This window comes from Delphinapterus leucas, chromosome 12 (assembly GCF_059928025.1).
Source record: "Delphinapterus leucas isolate spDelLeu-1000000601 "Yukka" chromosome 12, BTC_Dleu_Yukka2, whole genome shotgun sequence".
Classification (NCBI taxonomy): domain Eukaryota; kingdom Metazoa; phylum Chordata; class Mammalia; order Artiodactyla; family Monodontidae; genus Delphinapterus; species Delphinapterus leucas.
In genome coordinates this window covers 16,723,982-16,750,742 of record NC_143140.1, presented here as the reverse complement: position 1 = coordinate 16,750,742, position 26,761 = coordinate 16,723,982, and the positions used below count along the sequence as shown (strand labels likewise).

Sequence of the window (26,761 nt, the reverse complement as noted above, 5' to 3'; positions counted from 1 at the left end):
TTAGAGCACCTGAAAGAGCATAAATCAAGAGTTTATAACTATTTTTTCAGATACACAAAAAGCAGTTATAATCTCTCTCCTATTCATAAATTAATGACAAAGCTATAATAACCTAATAAGATTAACAGGTGCTAAATAGAAATACATCTTGGAGCAGAGCCGCCGCCTTGACGACGTGCTGGGATGGCTGCGAGGACCCCGCTGCTCGTGGCTCGCTGGCCCCAGGAGGGGGATTTAGGGGGACATTCCTAGCAGCTGTCGAAACCATTTGTTTCGGGGCTCCTCCCTGTTTGTCCCCTGCTCGGCACTGGCTGCCAATAGTACGCTTTTCCTTGGTGGAACGGAAAGATGCCTCCAAACGAGCTGACGAGCTCCAAGACCGAGTCTACCGGTGTGCACCCGGCAAACTACTTTTTTGAGCATGAAGTGCTATTTGGGCATTTTGCCAATTGGTTCTGACATGTGTCTGACATTGAGGACCGTTTGTGTTGGGAAGTGCACTTAGAGGAAGCTAGCTTGATGAAATACTGTTTTCAGAATTCTGACCCTGAGAGAACAAAAATATGCCTAGGAGAAAGCTTGAAGTTAACTCTTATCATGTCCTTAAAATACAAAGCCCGCCTTGCCTGAGACTTCAGCCTTGGGTTAATTAGTGGAACTTCAGAAGATGTTTGGGTTTATTAAACACGTATCTTGTACCACATTAAAGAGAAATTATGCTATGAGAAAGATGTTAAGTTTTTAGAGGTTATGGAATATGTTCATAAGTTTGCCAGTCAGTAAATGCTGGTATAAGTTCAATTACTTGTTTCTTCATTTTGTTAAGGCTTTTAAGGGTTAAAAATTGTAATATGCAATTAAAGCTACTAAAAATGATAAGGGAAGCATTTCACTGTGTAAAGCAAGTAGGATATGTGTTGTCGGCAAGGGAAGGTATAAAGAATGGAGTTGGGGCTTCCCTGGTGGCGCAGTGGTTGAGAGTCTGCCTGCCGATGCAGGGGACACGGGTTCGTGCCCCGGTCCGGGAGGATCCCACATGCCGTGGAGCGGCTGGGCCCGTGAGCCATGGCCGCTGAGCCTGCGCGTCCGGAGCCTGTGCTCCGCAACGGGAGAGGCCACAACAGTGAGAGGCCCGCGTACCGCAAAAAAAAAAAAAAATGGAGTTTTTAAAAAAATTTATTTATTTTACTTATTTTTATCTTTGGCTGCATTGTGTCTTTCTTACTGTGCATGGGCTTTCCCTAGTTGCCGCAAGCAGGGGCTACTCTTGGTTGCGGTGTGCGGGCTTCTCATTGTGGTGGTTTCTCTTGTTGCAGAGCACGGGCTCTAGGTGCACGGGCTTCAGTAGTTGTGGCACACGGGCTCAGTAGTTGTGGCGTACGGGCTTAGTTGCTCCGCGGTATGTGGGATCTTCCCAGACCAGGGCTTGAACCTGTGTCCCCTGCATTGGCAGGCGGATTCTTAGCCACTGCGCCACCAAGGAAGCCCAAGAATGGAGATATTTTTGTTGAGGAAAAATGATGGTAATAATTTTGTCCTAGAGCTGTTTGTTTCTGGATGGGGCAAACTAAGGGACAAATCATATGGATATAAAAAGTGATAAAACATTTGTGAAAAAAGGGAACTTTGAGAAAAGAATTTTGTACATTGTCAGGAGCGATTAAGATTAGATTGGATTTAATTAGGTAAATAAACTTTGTTACTAATAGTAAGCTAAAAAAAAATACATCTTATCTCCTATCTATACTCTTGTATTGATTAAAAGTCTTCTATGAATAGAAAGCTATAACTGCCTATCTTCAAGTTTGTCTGTATTACATAAATGTTGATCAGTTTTGGGCAATCTATCCATAGCTGCCTGTCTTTGCTGAGTGGTCTTCACAAATCTGAGCAGATTGATGATGGCAGCAGGTGTCACTCCAGGTATACGACTGGCAGCCCCAATCTAGGAATTAAAAACCACAAGAGAAACATAAATAAGCTATGTCAATTATAAGCAAATCTATTTTCCTCCTGCTAACAATCTGTATGTTACAGTTTATGAAATATTTTTAAAACTATTATCTTAATGTATCTTCAAAATAACTCAGAAAGTAGATAAAAGAAATGTGGTTATTATTAATATCTTCATTTTACAAACGGGAAACTGAGGCTCACAGACATTAAGATGAGTTGTCCAAGATCTTGTAACTAACAGATGGTAGAGTACCTAACCTTTTCTCTTCATTAAACTAATCTAACGTCACTAGCAGTGTGTTGGGTAGCACTCTATAATTAATCTCAGTAATAGTTCTGTGGTGTATTTTTACAGTGAAATGTATGAATTATTCACTCCAAGTGGTATAAAGACCTCATATCAGTTCAGGTCTGTTTTGCCACCAAATGAGTCTGTAGCAGGCATTTGTCAGAGCTTTTTGTATTTTAGAATTTTGGATAAGAGGTGAACTCCGATGACCAGTTCTGTGCAATCCAATTTTCTGTGATAATGTAAATTTTCTATAACATTTGCACAGTAAAAATGCACTGCCCAATATGGTAGCCAATAGCCTATTGTAGCTACTGAGCACTTGAAATGTGGCTAGTATGACTGAAGAGTTGAATTTTTAATTTAATTTTAATTAATGTCAATGGTCGCATTTGGCTAACGGCTATCATACTGGGCAGTGCAGCCCAGTGAGTATCCACAGAAACATAACCCAATATGAATAGGATACAGTTATAAAACTTAGAGCCTCTCCGCCCACTTTCCACAATGACTTTTACTAAGAACACCATGTTAAGTTCATGAACACCATGAAATCACTCCTCCCTTTAAAAACTATTTTTTTAAAAAATTTTTGCAGACTATGGTTAAGTGCCCCTTTATTTTTATGAACCATTACCAAAACCAAAACAAACACAACCCACTGCCCATTAAACTATGATACATCATCAATTTTTAAGATACAACCCAGTTTCAGAGATGTTAAAATGTGTGTCTCAGAATCAATAAATACAGCCTACCAGTCTTTAAATATTTCTTGTTACAAGTCCAATATTATATACTATAAAGTTTTTACCAGATGTTTACAGCTGGGTGCACATGCACTCACGCAAATGCAAAACACACATAGACACACACACGCACACAAGCAGGAGCATGGGGTGGGGGGCCTCTTTGGCCCCCTTATTCCTCCTAGTGGCTCCCAACACACCACTATGGAATCCCTAGGGCGGGGATCCAAGTAATGATTTGAAAACTACTGATATATATTCTATTTTAACCTAAAGTAGTTTCTTTTAAGTCATGCATATATACAAGTTTGCACTGACAGTTTAGCGCAAGGTTGGGACTAGAGGATAATTATAATCAACCCAATTCTTGACTTCCAGTTACTTATTTAGACTAAGCTTTTTCATCTCATAAAAACATACTGACATCTGTCATACAAAGAGAATATGAAAATAAGAGATTAAGCTTTTTATGATGAAATAAAAGTTAGTTATGTGGCCACTGTAAATCCAGGTTTTAAAAATTAAAGCTCTGGCTCTTTATAAACCGTTCCTATCCACTGCCTGTTTTCTTACCGTCTGTGGGCGACTGAAATGTAGCTTCTCTCGAACTTCATGGGACAAAGACACATCCCTGAGAGTCAAATAATCTAGGTCTTTTGGCAGTTGGAGAGCTTCATCTCGCTGAACTTCCTTTATTTCTTGTTGCTGATGGAACAATACTGATTCATATGTGGCTGGTGAACAAAATTAATTATGATATGCAGATTACATTAACAACTTACATTTTTAGTTTTTTACAATTTAGAGAGCTTTTGCATACATGATCTCAGTACCATGAGACAGGTGGCGTAGGTGTTCCCTTTCACAGATGAGGACATTGAGGCTAAAATAAAGAGAGGGAGTATCTTGCGTATTAACTACAACATTCTGTATGGTAGTTTATTCCATGTTCTTTTCATTTCAAAAATCTAGAAAATTAAAAGTAAAAAAAGAAATTGCTTTCCTTCTCAGTACAAATTTTGGTGGAACGTTTCCTTCAATAGGCCGTAGGTTTGAATTTTAAGTCCTAAAGATGTTTCTCCAAGGGCTTCCCTGGTGGTGCAGTGGTTAAGAATCCGCCTGCCAATGCAGGGGACACGGGTTCGAGCCCTGGTCCGGGAAGATCCCACAGGTCGTGGAGCAACTAAGCCCGTGAGCCACAACTACTGAGCCTGCGCTCTAGAGCCCGTGAGCCACAACTACTGAAGCCCATGCGCCTACAGCCCGTGCTCCGCAACAAGAGGAGCCACCGCAATGAGAAGTCCGCGCACCGCAACTAAGAGTAGCCCCCGCTCGCCACAACTAGAGAAAGCCCGCACGCAGCAACAAAGACCCAACACAGCCATAAATAAATAAATAAATAAATATTTTTTAAAAAGACGTTTCTCCAAGAAGATGGTTTTCTAAATTATGTCCATATAAAGCTATAATTTAAAAAAGAAGATCTTCTTAGGTGATAACGTAATTTAAATAATTTAAGGTGTTATTCAGAAGTCAGGAAGATAATTCAGCAATTATTTTGTAATTAAAGCATTCTGTTCTTAGAAAAGTAAATCCAAAACCTGTTTTAAAACCTAAATTGAGGTGGTCATTCTGTCCTGTTTAAGAAAGCAAGTCTTCCCTAAAGGTTCTGGCAGTATCTGCTTCCATCACTCGACTGGCAGCCAGAAAATCTCAGCTCTGAGCCTGGCTCTGCCAGTAAACTACCCTCTAACTATGGACACATCATTATCCTTCTGGGCCTCAGCTGCTTTATCTAGAAATGTTAAGGGATGACCCGGAGGACTTATGATGGTCTTTATGACAACAAAGGATAGTTGCGAGGTGCACAGGCCTCATAGTCAGACATGCTAGGTTCAAATCCCAGCTCTGCCACTCACCAATTGTGTGATGCTGGGCAAGTTATCACTTACTTATCTCTAAAATTAAGACATAATGCTAGTAGCTATCCTTCATAGGACACTTTCAAGTATCAAATGAAATAAGGCATGTGATTAATACAATATATAACAAATTAGTACAACAAATTGGAATGAAATTTTATGACTCATGAATAGACTCTTTATAGGATCACAGAATATAAATGAAGAGGTAATGTATATGCTAAAGACATATTTAATCTTTCAAATATGTATACAGCAAAACATGAGAGATAACTATAAAAAAGAATCAAACTAATTTCTGCCTCGCAGTTTCTTGAAGAAACTTGTCTAGTGGAGGATCCAAGGCAGTGATTTGAAAACCACTGATATGTGTTACTTTTTAACTTAGTGTAGTTTCTTTTAAGCCATGGATAGAAATTAGACTCTATATATATGCCAGAGTCTTTAAAGAACAAGGCAAAACAGTAGCTACTCCGTGGCTGAAGTCAGGGTTTCCTATAAACAAGTTAAAGATAATTATTCTGGATGACTTATTGGACAAAACAAAACTGCAAACCAAGTTTAAAGTATAACAGCCAGATGCTAACAGCCTAAATGTTCAATAAAGTAATTTTTACTCAATAGAAAGGTCATGGTGTTGAGATAAAAGGTTAACAATATTTCTTACACATTAGCAAATGACTAGGGTCTGGTCATTTGGAAGAATGATAGGTAGAGCTTGGGTCATCCTATATATGCAGCCAAAGTACAGCAAGGTGACCTCTCTGGAACTGAAAGAAAATTATCACTGCTAGAAGGAATGCAGCATTCTTACCACCTTCGCTGGTCCCCAAGGAGCCTGAAGTCCTTTCCTGTTTGAACAATCCATCATTATCCTGCTTTTCCTACCCTTCTCCCCCATCTCATTCTGTTCCCTGCCTTTTTCTCCACATAATTTTCCACTGGAGGAAAAAAATCTATCACAATGCAGAAGCTAATGTTATTCTCAATATTTGTTTATCTTTGAAATTTTTTTAAATAAAGAAAAACTTTAAAAGAATTCAGTGCAACTCCAAAAGTCACATGTGACCTTGATGGTCAATATATTGACAAAGAGTATGAGAGCACACCAAATGTTATAATAATGTACAAGGGCAGACTGTGGATTTCTTTGCCTGATACAAAGTAAGTATTTGTTAATGGAAGAGTATTTCAATATATTGTCAAAGCCAAAGATAGCATTATTTTTCTCATTATTAGAACATTAAAATGGGGAAAATGTAGGGACTACCCTGGTGGTCCAGTGGGTAAGACACTGCACTCCCAATGCAGGGGGCCCGGGTTCGATCCCTGGTTGGGTAACTAGATCCCGCATGCATGCCGCAACTTAGAGTTCACATGCTGCAACTAAAGAATTCCACATGCTGCAACTAGAGATCCCGCATGCCACAACTAAGACCTGGTGCAGCCAAAATAAGTGAATTAATAATAAATTAATTAATAAATATAAAAAAATAATAAAGATTACTTTCTTACAACAGGCAAGTTTACAAGTCTGGAACACACCTTGATCACGTTTGCGTTAGATCTTATAATTTAGCAGCAGGGTGGAGGAGGGAAAAAAAAATCTAAAGAAAAAGGGTGGGGGGAATGTTAAAAAAAAAGTTCAAAAGAAAAAAAAAGGGGGGGTTTTGTTGTTTTTTTTAAAGGAGAGCTCTACAGTAGCACTTCCCAAACATGAAATATACACACAAATCATGGAGGGATCTTGTTAAAAAGCAGATGCTCACTCAGTGGGTCTGGGGTGGAGCCTGAGATTTTGCATCCCTAGCATGCCCCCACATGTTGCAATGCTATCTGGGAACCCCACTCTGAGTGGTTAGAGCCTAAGATGATGCTGGTCCTATGGTAATAATGGCTCCTCTTGACAGAGAGCTCTTTGTGGATCTGCCATCCATTCACAATTTGCACGAAAGGGAAGGAGAACATACAGACATCCTAAGTAAAAAAGTATTTTCTACCTTCTATTTTCAGTCTTTCGGCTAGCTCTCTACATTTGGTGTACTTCCTCAAGGGCTCTGGAACAGCCTTGGACAACAACTCTATGTCAACTTCCTCATACTTCAGAACATCGAGAGCTCTACAAATACATAAAAGTTTCATTAACACAGGGGTCCATATTATATCAAGCAGATTAAGAACAAGATACCCTGAAAATAATACAAATCTCAGAATAAATAATATCAATATATTTCTAATTCTTCCCAAGTACAGTGAGCAAACGCAGCAGCAACTGCAACACAGTAGGACCTCAAGAAGATTAGCATGTGATTCTCCTCAACTCCCTTCCTTTATCATGAGGGATAAGTTGCTGGTAGCACTGCAATAATCTACTTGTCCTCCCTTTCTTGTAAGGACAGAATATCCTCTGATAACAAGCGTTTGATTGAACTCCACAAGAATTTACATCTAAGTCACATTAAGCCCACGTCCTGTGAATGTGTTTGCACGTGTGCTCGGAACCAGCTGAAGATCTCCTGGCTTGCTCTCCAAGACTGCAAAATATCCACTGTTTCCTTCTCATTTTGTTTGGTTCTCACAAGGCCTCACTGATCTGTACAGTTTCCCTTAATTTTATTTTTGTTTACGTTGATCTTTCCCTCTTTTAATAGATTGCTTTTTTGATCAACTCTGTCCACCCAAAACCAATTAAACCAATTAATTATCTAGGCAACAGAAAGTGAGCTCTGCCCATCCTTGGGTCCCAAGTTCTTCCAGGCCTCCCAGATGCCTTCTTTACAGCTCATCCTATCACCAGGGTCATGCCTCACCACCCTCTACAGATGCCTGACTCATCTCTTCCTCAGACGGCCTAGGAAAGGCTAGACCCTCTCTCCACAAGGAGCTGTCAACTTTGTTGTGCTCCACGAGATGAATTATGTCAACTAATTTCAGAGGCCTCATCAGATAAGCTAGAATGAAACCAAATAACCCTAAACTCCGAAAGGAAAGGGGTTGTCCTTTCAGAAATGATAGAACATGCTGGAACACACCTCCTAACGACTAACTGAAAAAACAGCTACCATGGAATCTTGCAGGATAGTGACCTCAAAGAAAAGCCTGTGACCATTTAACTTTTAAAAAGGTTTTAAATAATTTGTTTATAAGGCTTGGAGCTGTTTGCAGGCCCAAACTTCAAGACCAGCTTTGAATGAAGCCTAAGCCTCAGAGTGCAGAGGTCTGGCACAGAAGGACAAGCTAGCACACTTCCACAGAACACAAGAGACAGCTTCTGCGCTACCTGGCAGGTCAATGCGTTTCCCTGTAATCATGACAGGAGATGTGTATGCACATGCACCTGTGGATCTCTTCTGTCAAAATGCCAGCTCGAAGTCCAGTTCAACTTCTCAGGCCGGCACAGAGCCCACCACGTGTGCCGTAGATGCAACACATGTCCTTTGCCCAAGTTTCTTTTTAGCTTTACATATCTAGGAACTGATAAAGTGGGTTCTTTTAGGGAGGCTGAACCCTAGACTATAAATATTCTGCTGAAATCAAATGAGGCCCGGTCACTGTCACCACTTCCTTCTGAAATGAAAGACACCTGAATAAACAAGGAAAGCATTTGGCCAAATTACTGGTTTTTAAAAGTATCACCTTAACAAAATGGCTACTCATGGGATTAGTTAGGTAAAAACATAAAACTGACAGCCTCCTTTTTCATATTTTTATTCATCAATTCGCATTTTAAACTGTGTTGAAAAAAATCACTTCCCATGCTCTCACTATGACCTCAATCCACGTTAGTCACATTGAATGTAAATTCTAATTATACAAAATTTGAAATAGTGCAATATTTGATCTAAACAAAGCATAATGTTATAAATTCTTTTGCAAAGTTTGAAATAATGTGAACCCTCTTAAATTTACACAAACAAATAGCTGGACAACTGAGCGAATTATAAAACTATGTTTATACTACTACCATCTCCCGGTACCACTTAGCTGGTAAACAAATACATCCAGCACCCTTATTTGTGAACCAGGCTGTCTTTCCTGTGAATGAGATCCCCTGGTTTGGGTGACTACTACACAGGTTATTTATTACTTACTATTACTATAACTAAAAACCTGCTTACTATCCTCTAACCATGGTGCCGGTGCTTTGGGAAATTCCCGTGAAAATGAAAATCTGGGAACAGAAATTGTAAACAATAAAACACTGTGATGACATGAAAGCCAAACAAAGGCATGCTATGTCTGGCTGTTAGTTAAGGGGAGAGCACTTGGAAAGATTAGAGATAATAAAAAGTAGCATTAAAATGGGTATACCTTTAAGTTCACAGAATCCCTCACAAGGAAAACAGGGGTTGGAAATAAAGGAAAACTATAAAGGAAAAACATACTGGAGACACAGTTGCAAGATCAAGCCAGCATGTGTGCTTCTAAGATACGATGATTGTAGATTTATGCCTTCTGAGCATCCCACACCCCCGATTAGCTTACATTTTTTAAATGGGAAAAAGCAGTGGTGAAAGACGCAGATTTTGAATTATGCAAGGTTTTTAGGAACATACCTCTGAAGCAAAAAAGCTCTATATTAATGCCCTTTAGACTTAGAGTCCATATAACCAGAATGGTAAAAACAAGGACAAAACCCTAAAATGTAGCAAGGGACTCTTCAATTAAGTCCAAAGAATTTATAACACTATGCTTAATCAAAGTTTCCCTGCTATACCTCACAGGCAAGATGAGACCACTCCAATTGCTCCCTGCCTAAAAAAGAAAGCAGATCACTCTATTTCTTGGTTTGTACCCCCTAAATCTTAGGCAAGCCAGAAGAACTCAGTGGGAGCCACAGAGAAATTAAATAAAAAATGAAAATAATTTAGAATCGTATATACTATCATTAATGAATAAAGAGATAAGTTACATCTAAAGGATCCTGAAAAGAAGCAAATGTAATAGCTGCATTCATTTAAAACGTGCAGGTAGGGAATTTATAGGTAATATCTCTCTGAAATGATTTCATTTTTCTTTAAAAAGTAAGAAAGGCGCTTCCCTGGTGGCACAGTGGTTGAGAGTCCGCCTGCCGATGCAGGGGACACGGGTTCGTGCCCCGGTCCGGGAAGATCCCACATGCCGCGGAGCAGCTGGGCCCGTGAGCCATGGCCGCTGAGCCTGTGCTCCGCAACGGGAGAGGCCACAACACTGAGAGGCCTGCGTACCGCAAAAAAAAAACAGTAAGAAAGGTCTACATTAAAAATGCATACCTGAGAGGTAGACTTTTACCAATACTTATAGAAGCCTCTGGGATTAAGTTTTTCCATTTAGAACTTGGAAACTCAATGGATTTTAGCACAGAAATGCCTTCTTCTAAAGAAGACTTCATCCAAGTAGCTCTTTCATATCGTTGTTGGGACACACAACCAGCTTCCTTGTACCCTAGAAGAGGGAGGGAGAGACTATAATGAAAGAGGTCTTAAAGGAGAGGAAATCTGGTTGCAAGACTCAGTGAAGAGTTACCTCGGAACGTGAGCCTGCTGTCGGCGTTATCAGGACGCAATGACAAGCGGAACTCAGCTCGGCTGGTAAACATGCGGTATGGTTCGTTGGTACCCAGCGTGGTGAGGTCATCAATCAAGACTCCTATGTAGCCTTCTGTTCGGCTAATGACAAAAGGAGGCTTGTGTCTGACCCGAAGACTTGCATTGATTCCAGCTATCACACCCTACAAGAGGACTGAAATGTTTAAAAGGCCATTATGAACTGAACAAAGAGCTATCCTATTCAGATACTACCTGGAAAAAATGGCTCAGGAAGTGAGAAAGCAGGCCCTGCCCAGCAGGGATAGAACAAAGACAGAAAATGTGGTCCATATTCAGAAACAGAATATGGGTAATGTACCAGTTTAGAATGCTATGATTCATTGTTTTAAAAAATATCTAATATTCCTAATAAACCTAGGTGGGCTAATCTTTTTTTTAAAAATCCACTTGTAAGACTCTTTTTAGCCTTTTCCTACTTACAAGTAACAATGACATAGCTTTCTGCTTAAAAAGGAATAATAGGGCTTCCCTGGTGGCGCAGTGGTTGAGAGTCCACCTGCCGATGCAGGGGACACGGGTTCATGCCCCGGTCCGGGAAGACCCCACGTGCCGTGGAGCGGCTGGGCCCGTGAGCCATGGCTGCTGAGCATGCACGTCCGGAGCCTGTCCTCCACAACGGGAGAAGCCACAACAGTGAGAGGCCCGCGTACCGCAAAAAAAAAAAAAAAAGGAATAATAATAGGGTAATTTTCAATAAAGTTAGTTTAAAAGAACTAAATTTTCTTTTTTTTTAAATTTCAGAAGCAATATAATAAATCTAATCGAAATATGCTATTGGATCTAGGAGCTCAGAAAAGAGTAATAAAGGCACAGTGGTTTTAAAATCCTGTTGTAGACTCTGAAACAGAGTAAGTCTTCTATTGTAGTTCTGAGTTGTATCTAAGCTCTATACAGCTATCATAACAGACATCAAGAGGAGGAACACCAGTTAAATAGTCCTTTTCTGTTCAGTAACATCTGAACAACCTCTTACTTGAGCTGCAGCTTCCTCATAACCAGTAGTGCCATTTATCTGTCCAGCAAAGAAGAGCCGCTGCACCAAATGAGTCTCGAGAGAAGGAGTGATCTGACGGGGGTCCAAGTAATCATACTGAACACCATAGCCTGGCCAAAGAATAAATGGTAAAAAATAATAAAAACAGTGCTGGATTTGCCTCAAGGTAGAGATGCAAAGATTATCATTAAATGCTCTTTAAAAACGAAGACTATTTTAAATGCACAGATGTTGGGCTTTGTGTTCTGAGGCTCTAAGCAATCATGACTGTGGCTAAGATCTCCTCACCGTCTGCTAAGCAGTGCTGAGCTCAGACTGAAGGGCAGCTGGCATTCTCTTTACCTGGCTGAATCATTTTAGCTTTCTCCAAGCCTCTGATGCACGTGATCATTTTCTCTTGTAATTCAGCTGGCAGTGTCACAGATAACCCTTGCGGGTAGATGAGGTCAGAATCCATTCCTTCAGGTTCCAACCAAACCTGATGCAGACGGTTTGGAAAGCGCAAAACCTTTGATTCAATGGAGGGACAGTATCTAGAAAAGGACATTGAAATTTAAAAATTTAATGAAACAAACAAAAGAGGGTTGACATTGTTCCTTACAGTAATTGAGCACTGATATTTTGTCCTTACCGGGGTCCTTTTGTAGTTTCCTTAATGTGACAGTTAAGGTGAAGGTTCTCAAGGACAATCTCATCCACTTGAGGGTTGGTGTGAGTCAAGTAACATGGCAGCTGATCTTCTGGCTAAAACACAGGAACTAGTTACAACATTGTTTTGCCTCTCTATTAGTTTGCCTCTCATTCAAATAAATGCCACACACGATATGCACTTACTTTTATAGATATTAAATCTATGCACAATGCCAAATGCTAATGGTGAAGTATGCTTGTTAAAAACAACCCAAAAGATGAGCCTAAATTTTCGCAAGCCTCCAGATCAACAGTTTACGGGAAATACAGAGGATGCAGGAACATGTTTAAGGCACCAGAGGGTTGAAATCAGACAAATCTAGAATGTAGGAAACTTCAGAAAAGAAATGACTCGGTTTCTTCCACATATAAATGTAAAAAAAAAAAAAAAAAAAGAGGGGAACTATTATAAGCATATTATCCAAAGTCCAAAGTCATTTGGTTCTTGGTTCAAATAAAACAACTGTAAAAAAAAAACATTTAAAATAAACATTTAAAAACAACTATAAAAACTAGGGAAAACTGAGCACTGAATATCAGACGATGTTAAGAAACTATGTTCTGCTACGTGTGATAATAGTACTGTGTCGATTTTTACAAAGTCCTTATTTGTTAAAGACATGTACCAAAGTGTATCTGAGTGAAATGATGTGATGTCTGGGATTGTTGCTTTAAAACTAATCAAGAACAAAGTATTGAGGAAAGTGAACCAGGAATGTCAAAACAGGGAATTCCTTAGTGGTCCAGTGGTTAGGACTCCACACTGCCACTGCAGGAGGCACGGGTTCAATCCCCGGTCAGGGAACTGAGATCCCACACGCTGTGTGGCGTGGCCAAAAATAAAATATAAAACTAAAAAACAAAAAGTTTGGGCTTCCCTGGTGGCGCAGTGGTTGAGAGTCTGCCTGCCGATGCAGGGGACACGGGTTCGTGCCCTGGTCCGGGAAGATCCCACATGCCGCGGAGCAGCTAGGCTAGGCCTGTGAGCCATGGCCGCTGAGCCTGCACGTCCGGAGCCTGTGCTCCGCAACGGGAGAGGCCACAACAGTGAGAGGCCCGCGTAATGCAAAAACAGAAACAACAAAAAAAAAAGTTTAAAAATATACACACTAGGAAAGTATCATCATGATTTACATTTTACCAAAGTGAAAATATAAAAGTCACTTGCTCAAAATAACACTTGGAGCCACTCATCAGGGTAACACTCACCAGAAACTAGGACCATCAAATATTAGCCCTTAATTCTAAACACAAAATATACATTTTTTTGTGTTTTAAATTCAAAGGATAGGTAGAAGTAGCCTGTATCTTCAAAAGTATCAGTGCCATTAAAGACTGAGGAACTGGGACTTCCCTGGCGGCGCAGTGGTTAAGAATCCGCCTGCCTGTGCAGGGGACATGGGTTCGAGCCCTGTTCCGGGAAGATCCCACATGCCGCGGAGCAACTAAGTCCGTGCGCCACTACTGAACCTGCGCTCTAGAGCCCATGAGCCACAACTACTGAAGCCCGCGAGCCACAACTACTGAAGCCCGCACGCCAAGAGCCCGTGCTCCACAAGAGAAGCCACTGCAATATGAAGCCCGTGCATTGCAACGAAGAGTAGCCCTTGCTCGCTGCAACTAAAGAAAACCTGTGTGCAGCAACGAAGACCCAACGCAGACAAAAATAAATGAATAAATAAATTTATTTAAAAAAAAAAGACTGAGGAACTGTTCCAGATTAAAGAGAAATGACAATTAAATGCAATATGTGATCCTAGATTGGAAAAAAAAAATGTTGGGACAAAAAAGTATTGGGACAATCAACAAAATCTATGGATTTTGTATTAGATAACAGCACTGTGTCAATGTTAAATTCCCCAAATTTCATCACTGCACTGAGGTTATAAAAGAGGATGTCTATTAAAAAAAAAAAAAAGAGGATGTCTTTGAGCTTAGTTGAGATGCAGACTGAAGTATTTCGAGGTAAAGGGTCATAATCTCTGTAACTTTTAAATGTTTCTGGAAAAGAAAAAAGAGTAAAAATAAATGTGGGGGGCTCCCCTGGTGGCGCAGTGGTTAAGAATCCGCCTGCCGATGCAGGGGACACGGGTTCGTGCCCTGATCCGGGAAGATCCCACATGCCGCGGAGCAACTCAGCCCGTGTGCCACAACTACTGAGCTCGCGCACCCTAGAGCCCGTGCTCTGCAACGAGAAGCCACCGCAATGAGAAACCCGCACACCTCAACAAAGAGTAGCCCCCGCTCGCCGCAACTAGAGCAAGCCCGTGCGCAGCAACAAAGACCCAATGCAACCAAAAATAAATAAATTTAAAATAAATAAATGTGTATATTACTGTTTTATACATTAAATATATACATGTATCTATGTCTCTATATATGGAGAGAGGGCAAAATATTAACAATGGGTGAATTTCAATGGTTTATAGGAGTTTCACAGTCTTACAACTTTTCTGAAACTATTTCAAAAAGTTTAAATAGGCAAAGTTATCAAAGTAATGAAATTTAAGAATTTATGGGGAAATACCCAAGTAGCCAAATCAGCTAATCCTTTTAAAGATCCCTTTTTTGCACACTAATAGTGAAGAAAAGTGAATTGCTATCAAAAAAAAAAAGAAAGAAAAAAAAGGTTAGTCTATATCCTCTGTTTAAAGCCAGATTTTCATAAATGATCTCACCTTGATCCACACTGTCTCATTGATAAAGCTGAACGGTATGGATGGATTATCTGGTGTCTGCTTGTTTAGAATGCTGAAATTAATGGATTCTTTGGCGATCCGGGGCGGAGTCCCAGTCTTCAATCTTCCCACCACAAACCCCAACTTCTCCAGAGTCTGAGCCAACCCTATGGAAGGCTGATCCCCTAAACGTCCTGCTGGATGCATCTCCAATCCAATTACAATCATGCCTCTCAGAAACGTCCCAGTAGTTAGAACCACACTCTCCGCATACACTGTACTTCCATTCACTAAAGGATAGGAAACAAAATAAAACTCAGGTTCTAATTGTTACCATGGATCAAATTGGAACGTGACTATTTTGTAGTAAAACTACGGAAAAATTTTGTCTTCAGAAACTTGAAAAAGATTTTAAATCAGTAAGAAGCCTATATGTTATCAATCTCAAGAATCCGAGAAAGCTGGGATGGAGAGCATAATGTATTCTCACCGATACACATGTTCCTAAAACCTTGTCAGCACTGAATAGTCTCAGATAATTTTTTTTTTTTTTTACAAGCTGTTAATGAAAATAAGCCTTATTACATCGAGTAATAAATAAAAAGATGCAAACAGTTCCATTTTCTTCCAGATGTTTGGATCAACTTACAGGAAAGGCAGAACTGAAATCTACATACAGTCTCAGAAAAAATTTCGGGATCCTTGTTAGGTTTGGTTTGGGAGGTTGCTCTTTCTTCTGTATTTATAACTTGTGTATTTTTTTTTTTTTTTTTTTTTTTTGCGGTACGCGGGCCTCTCACTGTTGTGGCCTCTCCCGTTGCGGAGCACAGGCTCCGGACATGCAGGCTCAGCGGCCATGGCTCACGGGCCTAGCCGCTCCGCGGCATGTGGGATCTTCCCGGACCGGGGCACGAACCTGTGTCCCCTGAATCGGCAGGCGGACTCTCAACCACTGCGCCACCAGGGAAGCCCTCAGGTTCAGTCTTTTGACAAGACCATTTAGGTGGTTCTGGCTTCTAAAATTGGGTTTTAAAATTGACTTCAAAGCACTAATAGTCATGCAAATGCTTAAGCAAAAAAGAAATTACATTAAGCAGAATCTATAGTGTATGGGAAACGAGGGGACCAGCTACTAGTTAAGTGTGCTGTCAAGTCCGCACTACAAAAAAAACCCCTTCGAGTTGTATCAGCTTACGAAAAGGAACAAAGAACAATGCGGGTAACATAAATGTATTCAAAAGAGGAGAATGAGACACTGGTATCTTGGAGGCAAACTAGTTTGCTGTAAGACAGGTAATTTTTACGTGCCTCTTTTGAATCAATGCTTTGAGAAACAACAACAAACACCTGGGTAGTTCCTCACTATTTAAAATGTAACTCCCCATTGGGCTTCCCTGGTGGCGCAGTGGTTGAGAGTACGCCTGCCGATGCAGGGGACACGGGTTCGGGACACGGATTTGTGCCCCCGGTCCGGGAAGATCCCACATGCCGCGGAGAGGCTGGGCCCGTGAGCCATGGCCGCTGGGCCTGCGTGTCCGGAGCCTGTGCTCTGCAACGGGAGAGGCCACAGCAGTGAGCGGCCCGCGTACCGCAAAAAAAAAAAAAAAAAAAAAGATGTTAAAATGTAACTCCCCAACAACCACAAAATCTTTCCTCAATCTTACAGGCTGTAGATTCGGAGCCTGGTGAACCACGGGAGAGGCGCGGGGGGAGGAGAAACAAAACTGTTACCATTTTGAAAGCAAAGTTTCATCCTAACGGGAGAGGAACTACTGTAACTTCTCCTCTCGGAAGAAGACAGAAAACCTTCCAGGCTCACGACGCAGCTAGGACCCGGCCTTCCGTTCCGTTTCTGCCAAGCACTCCCGCACCAACCCTCGTGCGTGGATGATGCCGCGTTTCAGGGTCTCCATCGCGCTCCAGCTGCCCGCGGAGAGGGGTCTGACCTCTCTCCCCAGCTCTGCGATGATGGCCAGCAGCTCCGCGTATTTGCTCTGGGGCACCGGGCTCTTCCCAGTTTCCTGGGCGGAGCCCAGAGATGGTGGCCCGTAGTCACTCAGCAGCTGGCGGTACTGGGAAGACGTCGCCATACTGGTGGAGGGCGGGTGGACGCTCCCAGAGGCGCTGACGGAGGCGGCGGGCATGTGCGCGGTCAAGTTCGGGCTGTGAGACATGCCCCCCGAGCGGCGGGACGCGGCGGGGCGCAGCGGGGCCTGGCCCCGGCGTCCGCGCACCCGCCCAGCTCCCACGCACTTTTTGTTGTTCTCAGTTAATTTTTTAAATTAATTAATTTTAGACTTCTGGTTAAATATGACAGACCACCTCACATGATTTCTTCTCCCTCTTGAAACTCCAAGAAAATGAAATAAAGGGGCAAAAAAGATATAAAACCACAGGACAAGTAATGGGAAAGAATTTGTCAAAAGATGAGAAATTTCAAAATATTTTCAGAAGATAGAAAGCGGTTGCAGTGGGGAGGGAGTTTGGGATTAATATATTCACACTACATATAAACTAGATAATCAACAAGGACCTACTGTATAGTATAGCACATGGAACTCTACTCAATATTCTGTAATAACCTACAGGGGAAAAGAATCTGAAAAAGAATGGATATATGTATATGTATAACTGAATCACTTTGCTGTACCCCTAAAACTAACACAATATTGTAAATCAACTATACTCCAATATAAAATTAAATTTAAAAAAAGTGGTTGGAAGAGTGATAACTGATTTAGCAGAGGGGAGAAGGCCTTAACTCAAGAACCTCAAGAGAACATACTGATGACAATGAAGCAACTTGCCGTGCAAAGGCTCAGAAACTGGAGGACTGAATATAAGAAATGTAGGAATGAAGCTAGGGGGTGGAAAATGAGAGAAAGAGTTGAAATCTGCATATGAAGGTTTGCCTGCAGACAGATCTACCTTACACTAATCAAACAATATAATCATCAAATCTGGAGGGGAAAGGACGCAGGGGAGAGAAGGGGAAATGAAAATAAAACTAGTAACTGTTCAACAGAGGGAAGTCAGTAAACACTGACAGAAGAAAGAGAAGATTAAGTATATTATACAAAATCATAGTTACTAAGGTAATATACAGAACAAAAACATGAACTTTTAAGAAAGAAACATAGCTCCCTAAAGCAAAGGAAACCAAACACAGGATTAAGTGGTTGGAAAGAAAAATAAAGTACAGAATAGTGTGTACAATATGCCACTGCTATGTGTGTTGGGGGGAAATATAAACACACACACAGAAAGATCACACCAGAGACGAGCAATACTCCCGAGGAAGGAAACTGGCTGCCTGGGGCACAAGATGACAGTCCACCTTTTCATTCTACCTTCTTTCATCTCCTTTAAACCGTTTACCGTTATATGTATTCCCCATTCAAAAAAAACTAATAAATGTATAATAAAAATTAATTTTAAAACAGGGAAAATAAGTTAATCTCTGTATTTTAAATGATTGAGAGTCTTCAGCACAGCCCCTCCTACCATTTTGTTCCTAGAATGCTAGCAGGCGCCAACAGTCCAGTCCCCTGGCAGAAGATGGATTCTTCGCCTGAGGACTAAGAGACACAGATGTTTGGGAGTTCCCAACAAAAAGGCCAGTTCAATCCCTAATCACCAGACTATAGAGTTGCCCAAGCAATAAAATTAACTGTGCACACACAAGTCTTCCCATCACTGTTTTAAGTGGTTAAGTCTGTAGAGGGAGATAATAGAAATTGTTTTTACATACAAATTTAAATTCTATTTGATTTTTGTAAAAATTACATGCATGTGTTATTTTAATTTAAAAATTAATACAAAAGTCAAATAAAAAACATATATAATAATCCTGTAAAATATAAATTTTAAATATTTAAAGTCAGAAATAAGAAACACCAGGAGGAAAATACACAATTATGCAGGCTACAGAGTCCCAAAATAAGATGGTACAGAATGTGAGCCTCGTTGTCAAAATGAAAGGAGAAGTATGATTTTTTATACAGTTTTCCTCATGTATGAACAGAAAACACAACAATTTCCTAGAATAAGCAAAACCTCTCCATACTCTGCTCAAAATCAATTTCTCACATGGAGTTTGATACTATTATTATCATCTATAAGCAGTACATACCCAAAACAACACCACTGACGCGATATTTCCCAGTGTGCTCAGGCTCTGGTTCTGCAAGAATGAGATCTTCTACAGCTCCCTCCTGAACGGTAAGCAGCGGTGTATTTAGGATTTCTTTCTGTCAAAACAGAAAGCAAGCTGAAACATAACAGTTAAACAATCACTACAATCTTTCCTGTTTTCATGCCCTGTTCTTACCTGCATGTTCTGTTTATAAAGTTTCCTATCAATTTGAGCTCTCAGACCCCAAACAGCTGGTCCCTTGCGCCGGTTTAATACTTTGTAATGTACACCAGACTGGTCACAGATTCGAGAACACAGGCCATCCAAGGCATCAACTTCTCTCATTAAATGCCCCTTTCCAATGCCACCAAAGGAAGGATTACAGGACATCTGACCTAAAGAGAACGGACATAAACAAAATAAATATATTAGTATCTTGCATATAGTGAGTCTTGATAAAATAAAAGAACTTGAAGCAAACACTAAAAATGCTGGAGTTCCAACAGGATGCAAGAGTTATTCAGGGTGGGACTTCCTGGTGGCACAGTGGTTAAGAATCCCCCTGCATTCGAGCCCTGGTCTGGGAAGATCCCACGTGCCGCAGAGCAACTAAGTCCGTGCACCACAACTACTGAGCCTGTGCTCTAGAGCCTGCAAGGCACAACTACTGAAGCCCGCGCGCCTAGAGCCGTGCTCTGCAACAAGAGAAGCCACCACAACGAGAAGCCCGTGCACCACAAGGAAGAGTAGCCCCCACTCTCTGCAACTGGAGAAGGCCTGCGCGCAGCAACAAAGACCCAACACAGCCCAAAATAAATAAAATTTATAAAGAGAAAAAGTTATGCAGGGCATCCTGGAAGACAAGCCATTGTTGAAAGTTTCTTTTGAATCTTTCCCTTGTACACATTCATTACGTTGCCTTTTCTTCTTCCTTTTCAATGTGACCTTGAAATTCTTACCTCAGGAAACCTTCCTAAATCAAGCATAATTTTAAGAAGTCCCTTTGCACTGGTTCACAGTTATAATCAAGTATGTCTTCCATAAATGCCATCTGCTGTTTTCTTTATGCTTATTTTGCAGAAGTAATTAAATTATAAGCTTCCTGAAAGTAGAATTCACATTTTATACCTTCTCTTTAAATCCCCCAAGTCTTATGGGAGGTAGAGAGTGGGAAAGCTATGTCAACAATCTGCTGATCCACTGTGGCCAGCTACAAGCCCTCCAAAAGTTTTCATGGTCTCCAGAGGGAGGCTGAATCGTGCTGTGATTAGGAGCATGGGTTAGGAGTGAGCAAGAGATCTGGCTCAGTTCCTAGATTTACCACTTATAAGCTCCATGTGTTCTTGGCAAGTTATCTAATATTCTGTACCTCAGCGTCCCTACTCTAAAATCAGGGATGACAGCTGCAGTAGATTATTTCCCTCCTTCCTTTGACACAGAATCACTATTTACTTAGGTAAACACTATTCCCTATGAGGCATTGTTTGGGCAGTATGACCTAAATTCAGTTTAGGGGTAAACCTTTATTGATCTAAAGTAATCATGGTAATCCTACTTGCCAGTGTCTGATTTAGTGTCAGAAGACTTTTCTCTTTTGTCATGAATGCCAAAAAATAGTTTGTCGAAAAGCATTATTTTCCAGGTCAGTATAAAAGATTTTCTGTCTCTGACTTCATTATTTGCATATGATATGATTGAATTGAAAGAGGACAATTCCTGCATTCTGTATTCTTATGGAAGTTCAGCTTTCTCAGCCAAAGCTATCTTTCTGAGGACAGAAATACTTGATACTCTACTACATCCAATTACCTTAAAAAAATGAGACTTTGATTTTAAGATAGAATTGTCATTTATTAAGCTCATCTATTAATATAAGAGTTATTAAAATATCTCTGAAATCTATTTATTTAAAAAGAACCTTTAGGTCATATTATATTGGTAAAAATACAATGGGTATTTTTATAGGATATTAATGACTACTTAATGAATATGGGTTTTGATGGGAATTCCTTTATCCTTGACAGAACTACATTACTTATACTATTTAATGATCATCTTAGTTCAATACTTTTTTGTTCATTAGATTTTTTAAATTGTTATTCCTGGTTTTTACCTGGGTGATCATACAGCCTCTCTCCAAAAGAATCGCTGTTAACAGTGCATATTTCTCCACAGTTATGAGCTGAATGGTTGTTTTAAAAAGTATTTCACTACACAAAGCACAGTTAACATTTCAGTTACTATTCACTCTTAAGCAAAATGCAAGAGGAAAGACATAGGCATGCATAATTTACAGGATAATGTCCTAGCTAGTATCTAAGATGATGCTAGAGAGGAGTCTTGTTTAAATTATGGCCGTCCAACCACAGCCTGTAAGTGCATAAAAGCACTGTCGGGTCGTCCTAAGCACAAAACTGGGGAATAAACATTCAGTAGGAATACAGAATGCAATAAAAAAGTACCCTCATTCTTCAAAAGGGCTTCACAAAATCTCGAGAAAAACACAATGGTCATTTAGTAAACGAGTACTAATAATTTTAATTCACTTTTTTAAAAAATAAATTTATTTATTTATACATTTTTATTTTTGGCTGCGTTGGGTCCTGGTTGCTGCGCATGGATGGGCTTTCTCTAGTTGCGGTGCGCGGGCTTCTCACTGCGGTGGCTTCTCTTGTTGCGGAGCACGGGCTCTAGGCGCGGGGGCTTCAGTAGTTGTGTTTCACGGGCGCCAGAGCGCAGGCTCAGTGGCACTTGGGCTCAGTAGTTGTGGCTCACGGGCTTAGTTGCTCCGCGGCATGTGGGATCTTCCCAGACCAGGGATCCAACAGTGTCCCCTGCATGGGCAGGCAGATTTTTAACCACTGCGCCACCAGGGAAGTCCTAATTCACTCTTTAACCAAAGCAACAAGCTAGTAAAGGGCAAATGGCAACAATGAAATAAGGTATCAGCCAGTATTCCTACAGTTTGCCCTTTTCTCAAGGCACCCCCTCTCCCCAACCCCCAGCCCCCCGCACCCTCCCCACTAATTACTTTTCAGCAGCAGCTCAATCCACGGTCCACAGAATAGCCCCTAGTCTTAGAGCTCTGGCCCGGGCCCGCTTGATCTGCGAAACACAAATCAGGCTAAAACCACAGTCGGCAGGATTCTCACCAGCCTTAAGGGAGGGAAAAGGTTGCCCACATCCCAGGCACTGGGAGGGGGCGGAGGAGGACACTGGCTGCTTGCGTCCTAGGCAAGCCCCACACCGCGCTACTCACCGATGGTGTCCACTCGGTGCGTGAGCAGCAGAGTCCGGGAGCCGCACCGAGCGGCGGCGGCAGCGGCTTCGGTCCCCGCATGTCCTCCGCCGATGACTACCACGTCGAAGTGCGGAGTCCAGGGCGCCGCGCTGTCACCGCTGAACCGGGAAGACGGATGGTGCTGTTTGGTGAGTGAAGCCGCGACCCAGCGACCACAGCCTCGGAAGGAGAACATGGTTGGAGAAAGGCCGAGTCTTTAACTCCGAGCCTGACACGAGCGAAGGGCAAACATCTAGGAGAAAAAAGTCTTCAGGGAGCAGCCATCTTTGTTCTGATGTCACAGCGTAGCGCGTCTACGTCCAGCGTCGCCGCTGATTGGCAGTTTGGCGAAACTTTACTGATGAAACAAGACCCGGCAGCTGTGCAGGTGGTCAGCGAGGTGTGTGCCTCCTTTCTTGGTCGGCGCACGCTGTTTGATTCCATATGGTTCTGGACTGGGGGGACTCCTACTCAGTCATCTTTTGTCCTTTTCAGCGAATTGCTGCCCTGACCACCAGGTGGCCACCTACAAACAAGAATTTGAATGACTGCTTTATCAGATTCTTTGAAATTTCTGGGGCAGCTATCACCTTGACTTCTGTTTATGAAGACTGGAGTCTGAATAGGAATCGATTTCAAAGGCCTTCAAATGTATTTGTGGATGAAAGATTCATGATGGCTAATTAGGTGAATGGAAGGGTTGAAGGTTAAATGTCCAGCCTTTTGCAGTTGGTATTTTTAAAACCTTCTGTATGATTAGGCCGCTGGAGGTAGCTGTTCTCTTGCTCTCTATACATCCCCTGCTTAACCGGTTCCTGCCTCACCTACACCCGACTGACATGACTGACCTTCCTACATACTTGCCCCAGGCCCTAGCTAGTGATAGCTTAGCAAAGGGCTGGCGAGGGGGCGTGGCCCTCGGCTGGTTTCCCTGGTAATGAGTCGACCTGTAGTTACTTACCCCTATAATTGCTAACCTCCCTCTGCCCCTGGGAGCAAAGACTGCCCTGTGTCCTGCCCGCCCTCCGCCGTACACAGTGGGGTGTCACTCTAGGACCTTGATTCAGACAGGTAAGCTCCCCCTATCCATTAAACCATTGATGTCTCTGTTGCTGACTCCGGGCTCTTTCTTCGGTCTTGAAGCTGGGCAAGTAGAGGCCTTGCAGGCATGGGGGAGCAGACAAACACCTTTCTTAGAGAGGAAACTTTTGACTGGTTAGATAGTGAAACAGCCCATGTGGCAGTTTAATTGTTCTGATTATTAACATCTATCGAATGCATAATTTTTTTCTTATTACATTACTAATAAGCATTCTTTATACACAATTTAAAGCTTCCAGAAATACAAAACTTTGAGAGTTAAGGAAACCGTAACTTCCATCAGGCCTTCCGGCCCTCATCTCCATAATAATTGTCAGCATTTTGTTGCTAATGCCTCCTAGTGTTTCATACTTATACTAATGCTACTATTATTTTGCATGTATAATACTGATTATATTGCTTTTCAGTTTGCTTCTTTTTTAAACGATGTATTTTTTTACTATCTCTATGCCAGTATATGTGAATCTATCTCACTTTTTAGTATTATAGTCAGTTGTTTATGTGAACCATAGTTTATTTAATTAACTCCAATTACTGAGCATTTGGATTGTTTCTGTTGACTGAAAAAAAATGCACAATCCAAAAGTTGAGAGTTATGTTTTATTTAGCAGACATTCTGAGGACTTCAAGCCTGGGAGACAGCATCTCAGATAACTCTGAGAGACTGCTCCATAGAGGTGGGCGTGGGGGAAGCCAGGATATATAGGAGTTTTTGCAACCAAGGGCAGGTACAAGTTGGAACATCAAAAGATTATTGTTAATTAAAGAAAGCCAGACATCTCAGGTTACTAAAATTAGCACTTTTCTATGTATGGGAAGATGCAAAGTCTTGGATCACTGAAATCATTCCTTAGATATTCACCTCAGCTATCTGGGGCCAGTATTCTGTGTTTTCTCATCCTGAGTCTCCTCAGCGTGCACCGTTGCGGGGTGCGTGGCTGCAGCAGTTGACTGCTAGGTTGTGGGCATTCCTGGTTTCCATCCTGAATTCCCTCAGGGCTCACTGTCTGGGCTTGTGGGCTTGATGGCTGCAACATCCTTTGTTTACCAATATGGCAGGCAGCATTCTTAGTTCACGTTTCTAATTTTTTGATATTATGATCATCCTTGTACATATATCTTTTTAAAATTATGGAACTCTATATTTTTGGCTGCGTTGGGTCTTCTTTGCTGTGTGCGGGCTTTCTCTAGTTGCGGACAGCGGGGGCTACTCTTCATTTCGGTGCGCGGGCTTCTCATTGCGGTGGCTTCTCTTGCTGCAGGGCACGGTCTCTAGGCCCACGGGCTTCAGTAGTTGTGGCTCGTGGGCTCTAGAGCTAGGGCTCAGTAGTTGTGGCGCACGGGCTTAGTTGCTCCCCGGCATGTGGGATCTTCCTGGACCAGGGCTCGAACCCGTGTCCCCTGCATTGCCAGGCAGATTCTTAACCACTGTGCCACCAGGGAATTACCGACTCTTCAATGTTTAAATTTTTGATAACTGCTAAATTAACTTTCTAAAAACTTTGTATCAGGTTGTACGAACTGTGTAAGCTTATTTCATCACACTGTAGCCAGCACTGGATTTTAAGTTTTAATTTTAAATATATTTTCATTATTTTTTAATGAAAATGTGATCATACTATCTATGACCTATATACATTGTATTGTGATCTGCTTTTTACATAATAGATTATCATGGACATTTTTCTATGCTAACAAATATAGGTTTATGTCTTTTTTTTTTTTTTTTTCCTCAGTACGCGGGCCTCTCACTGTTGTGGCCTCTCCCGTTGCGGAGCACAGGCTCCGGACGCACAGGCTCAGCGGCCATGGCTCACGGGCCCAGCCGCTCCGCGGCACATGGGATCTTCCCAGACCGGGGCACGAACCCGTGTCCCCTGCATCGGCAGGCGGACTCTCAACCACTGCGCCACCAGGGAAGCCCTCATTCTTTTTTTTATGGCTGAGCGATATTCCATTGTGTATATATACACCACATCTTCTTTATCCATTCATCTGTTGATGGACATTTCGGTTGCTTCCATGTCTTGTTCACAGCCATTTCTTGATTCACTTTCTTATCTTCTAAGACATCAATATTTTCTGGTTTTCCTCCTATTTTTCTGGTCTCTCCTTCTCATTTTGCTGGTTCTTCCTCCTCGAGCACTGCACTCTAGCCCAAGGGCACAACCAAACCAATCCCCAAATCCCATCTTTAGGGTTTTATCTCCTGGGACCACTCCCAGTTCCAATTCTGTAGCAGTCTGGGTCCAATCAGGAGATAGAAATCACTCAGTAGATTAAACAGGAGATGTTTAATATAATAATAATTAACTATAACAAAAGAATAACTATATATATAAGGAAACTATATATGGTACCCTAGGGCTGAGGGAGAGTACCCAAGGAAGAATAAACTAAGAAGGGATTCAGGGCTTCCCTGGTGGCGCAGTGGTTGAGAGTCCGCCTGCCGATGGAGGGGACACGGGTTCGTGCCCCGGTCCGGGAAGATCCCACGTGCCGCAGAGCGGCTGGGCCCGTGAGCCGTGGCCGCTGAGCCTGCGCATCCGGAGCCTGTGCTCCGCAACGGGAGAGGCCACAGCAGTGAGAGGCCCGCGTACCGCAGGAAAATAAAAAAAAAAGAAAAGGGATTCAGATCTCAAGGGCAGGAGGCCTTTAGAGAGCATGGGCTACATAACATAGGGGTCTTGCAGAAGGATCAAATGCCTGGTATGGGACCCTGTGGATCACAGGCAGCTGTATGTAGGTCAGGCAAGAATCCTGGTTTCCCTGCCTAGTATGCTTTAGATAGGTTATGGCCAGGCCAAGGCTGCAAGGTCCCAGAGGGATCACTTTGCAGGCTTTACCAGATGTTCTCACACCCACAAGTCTGACCTTCACCCTGTCAATCCCCTTCCACTCCCTCTGTTATGTTGGAGATTGCAGGAAACCTCTTTCTCCTGCAATGTTCCTCCAGCAACTTCTACTGAGAAAAGTTAACATAGTGGGCACTTTAAAAGAGAAATGCTTAAAGGAATTCTGTTGTTTATCAGAAAGCATTTATTGAAGGGTTTGTTTGGAACTGAGAGGCAGTAAGTTGATAACCCACACATCACCTCAAAGTTCATAAGCTCCAGCTACACTGGTTGTTGTTTGAACAACTAGGCATAGTCCCACTTTAGGTCCTTTGCATTAACTTTTCCTTCTTCTGGAACACTCTTCCCCTGGGTATCCCCTCCTTTAAATCTTTGCTCAAATGTCATTCTCTCACTATTTTAGTATTGTACCATTCCTCACTCCTGCTTATTCCTGCACTATTTTTTCCTTTTTCAATATAGCTCATCCTTTTTTACTATATGGGATAATTTACATATGTATTATGTTTATTGTCTGTTTCTCC

The 26,761-nt window shown here is 41.8% G+C and overlaps 1 protein-coding gene and 1 pseudogene across 2 annotated transcripts; both read right to left on the bottom strand.

Annotated features, from left to right (window-relative positions):
• Positions 1–1,660: 1,660 nt before the first annotated feature.
• On the bottom strand, positions 1,661–22,606 carry MTO1 (mitochondrial tRNA translation optimization 1). Of its 2 annotated transcripts, XM_022590384.2 has the most exons (13): positions 22,261–22,376; positions 22,033–22,106; positions 19,197–19,396; positions 18,999–19,116; positions 14,867–15,156; positions 12,130–12,242; positions 11,841–12,031; positions 11,478–11,608; positions 10,422–10,626; positions 10,169–10,340; positions 6,917–7,035; positions 3,568–3,728; positions 1,661–1,945 (listed from the first exon to the last, which is right to left on the bottom strand). In XM_022590384.2, exons 3-13 carry the CDS (start codon positions 19,389–19,391, stop codon positions 1,784–1,786), a joined length of 1,857 nt encoding a protein of 618 aa, XP_022446092.1. In that variant the 5' UTR covers positions 19,392–19,396; positions 22,033–22,106; positions 22,261–22,376; the 3' UTR covers positions 1,661–1,783. The 2 variants fall into 2 exon arrangements, with proteins under 2 accessions (XP_022446092.1, XP_022446091.1); XM_022590383.3 differs by lacking the exon at positions 22,033–22,106 and having other exon boundaries at positions 22,261–22,606.
• Positions 15,168–18,992, bottom strand: LOC149747833 (cyclin-dependent kinase 2-associated protein 1 pseudogene; annotated as a pseudogene).
• Positions 22,607–26,761: the final 4,155 nt, after the last annotated feature.

What these genes read in the sequence shown, in the direction of transcription:
- MTO1 (XM_022590383.3), bottom strand. Translation starts at nt 22,477, where the DNA reads ATGTTCTCCTTCCGAGGCTGTGGTCGCTGGGTCGCGGCTTCACTCACC. An exon ending in TTTATAAACAGAACATGCAG is followed by an intron (nt 19,117 to 19,196) that starts GTAAGAACAGGG and finishes CTGTTTTGACAG; the next exon opens with AAAGAAATCCTAAATACACC. An exon ending in CAGCAGGCTCACGTTCCGAG is followed by an intron (nt 10,341 to 10,421) that starts GTAACTCTTCAC and finishes TCCCTCTTCTAG; the next exon opens with GGTACAAGGAAGCTGGTTGT.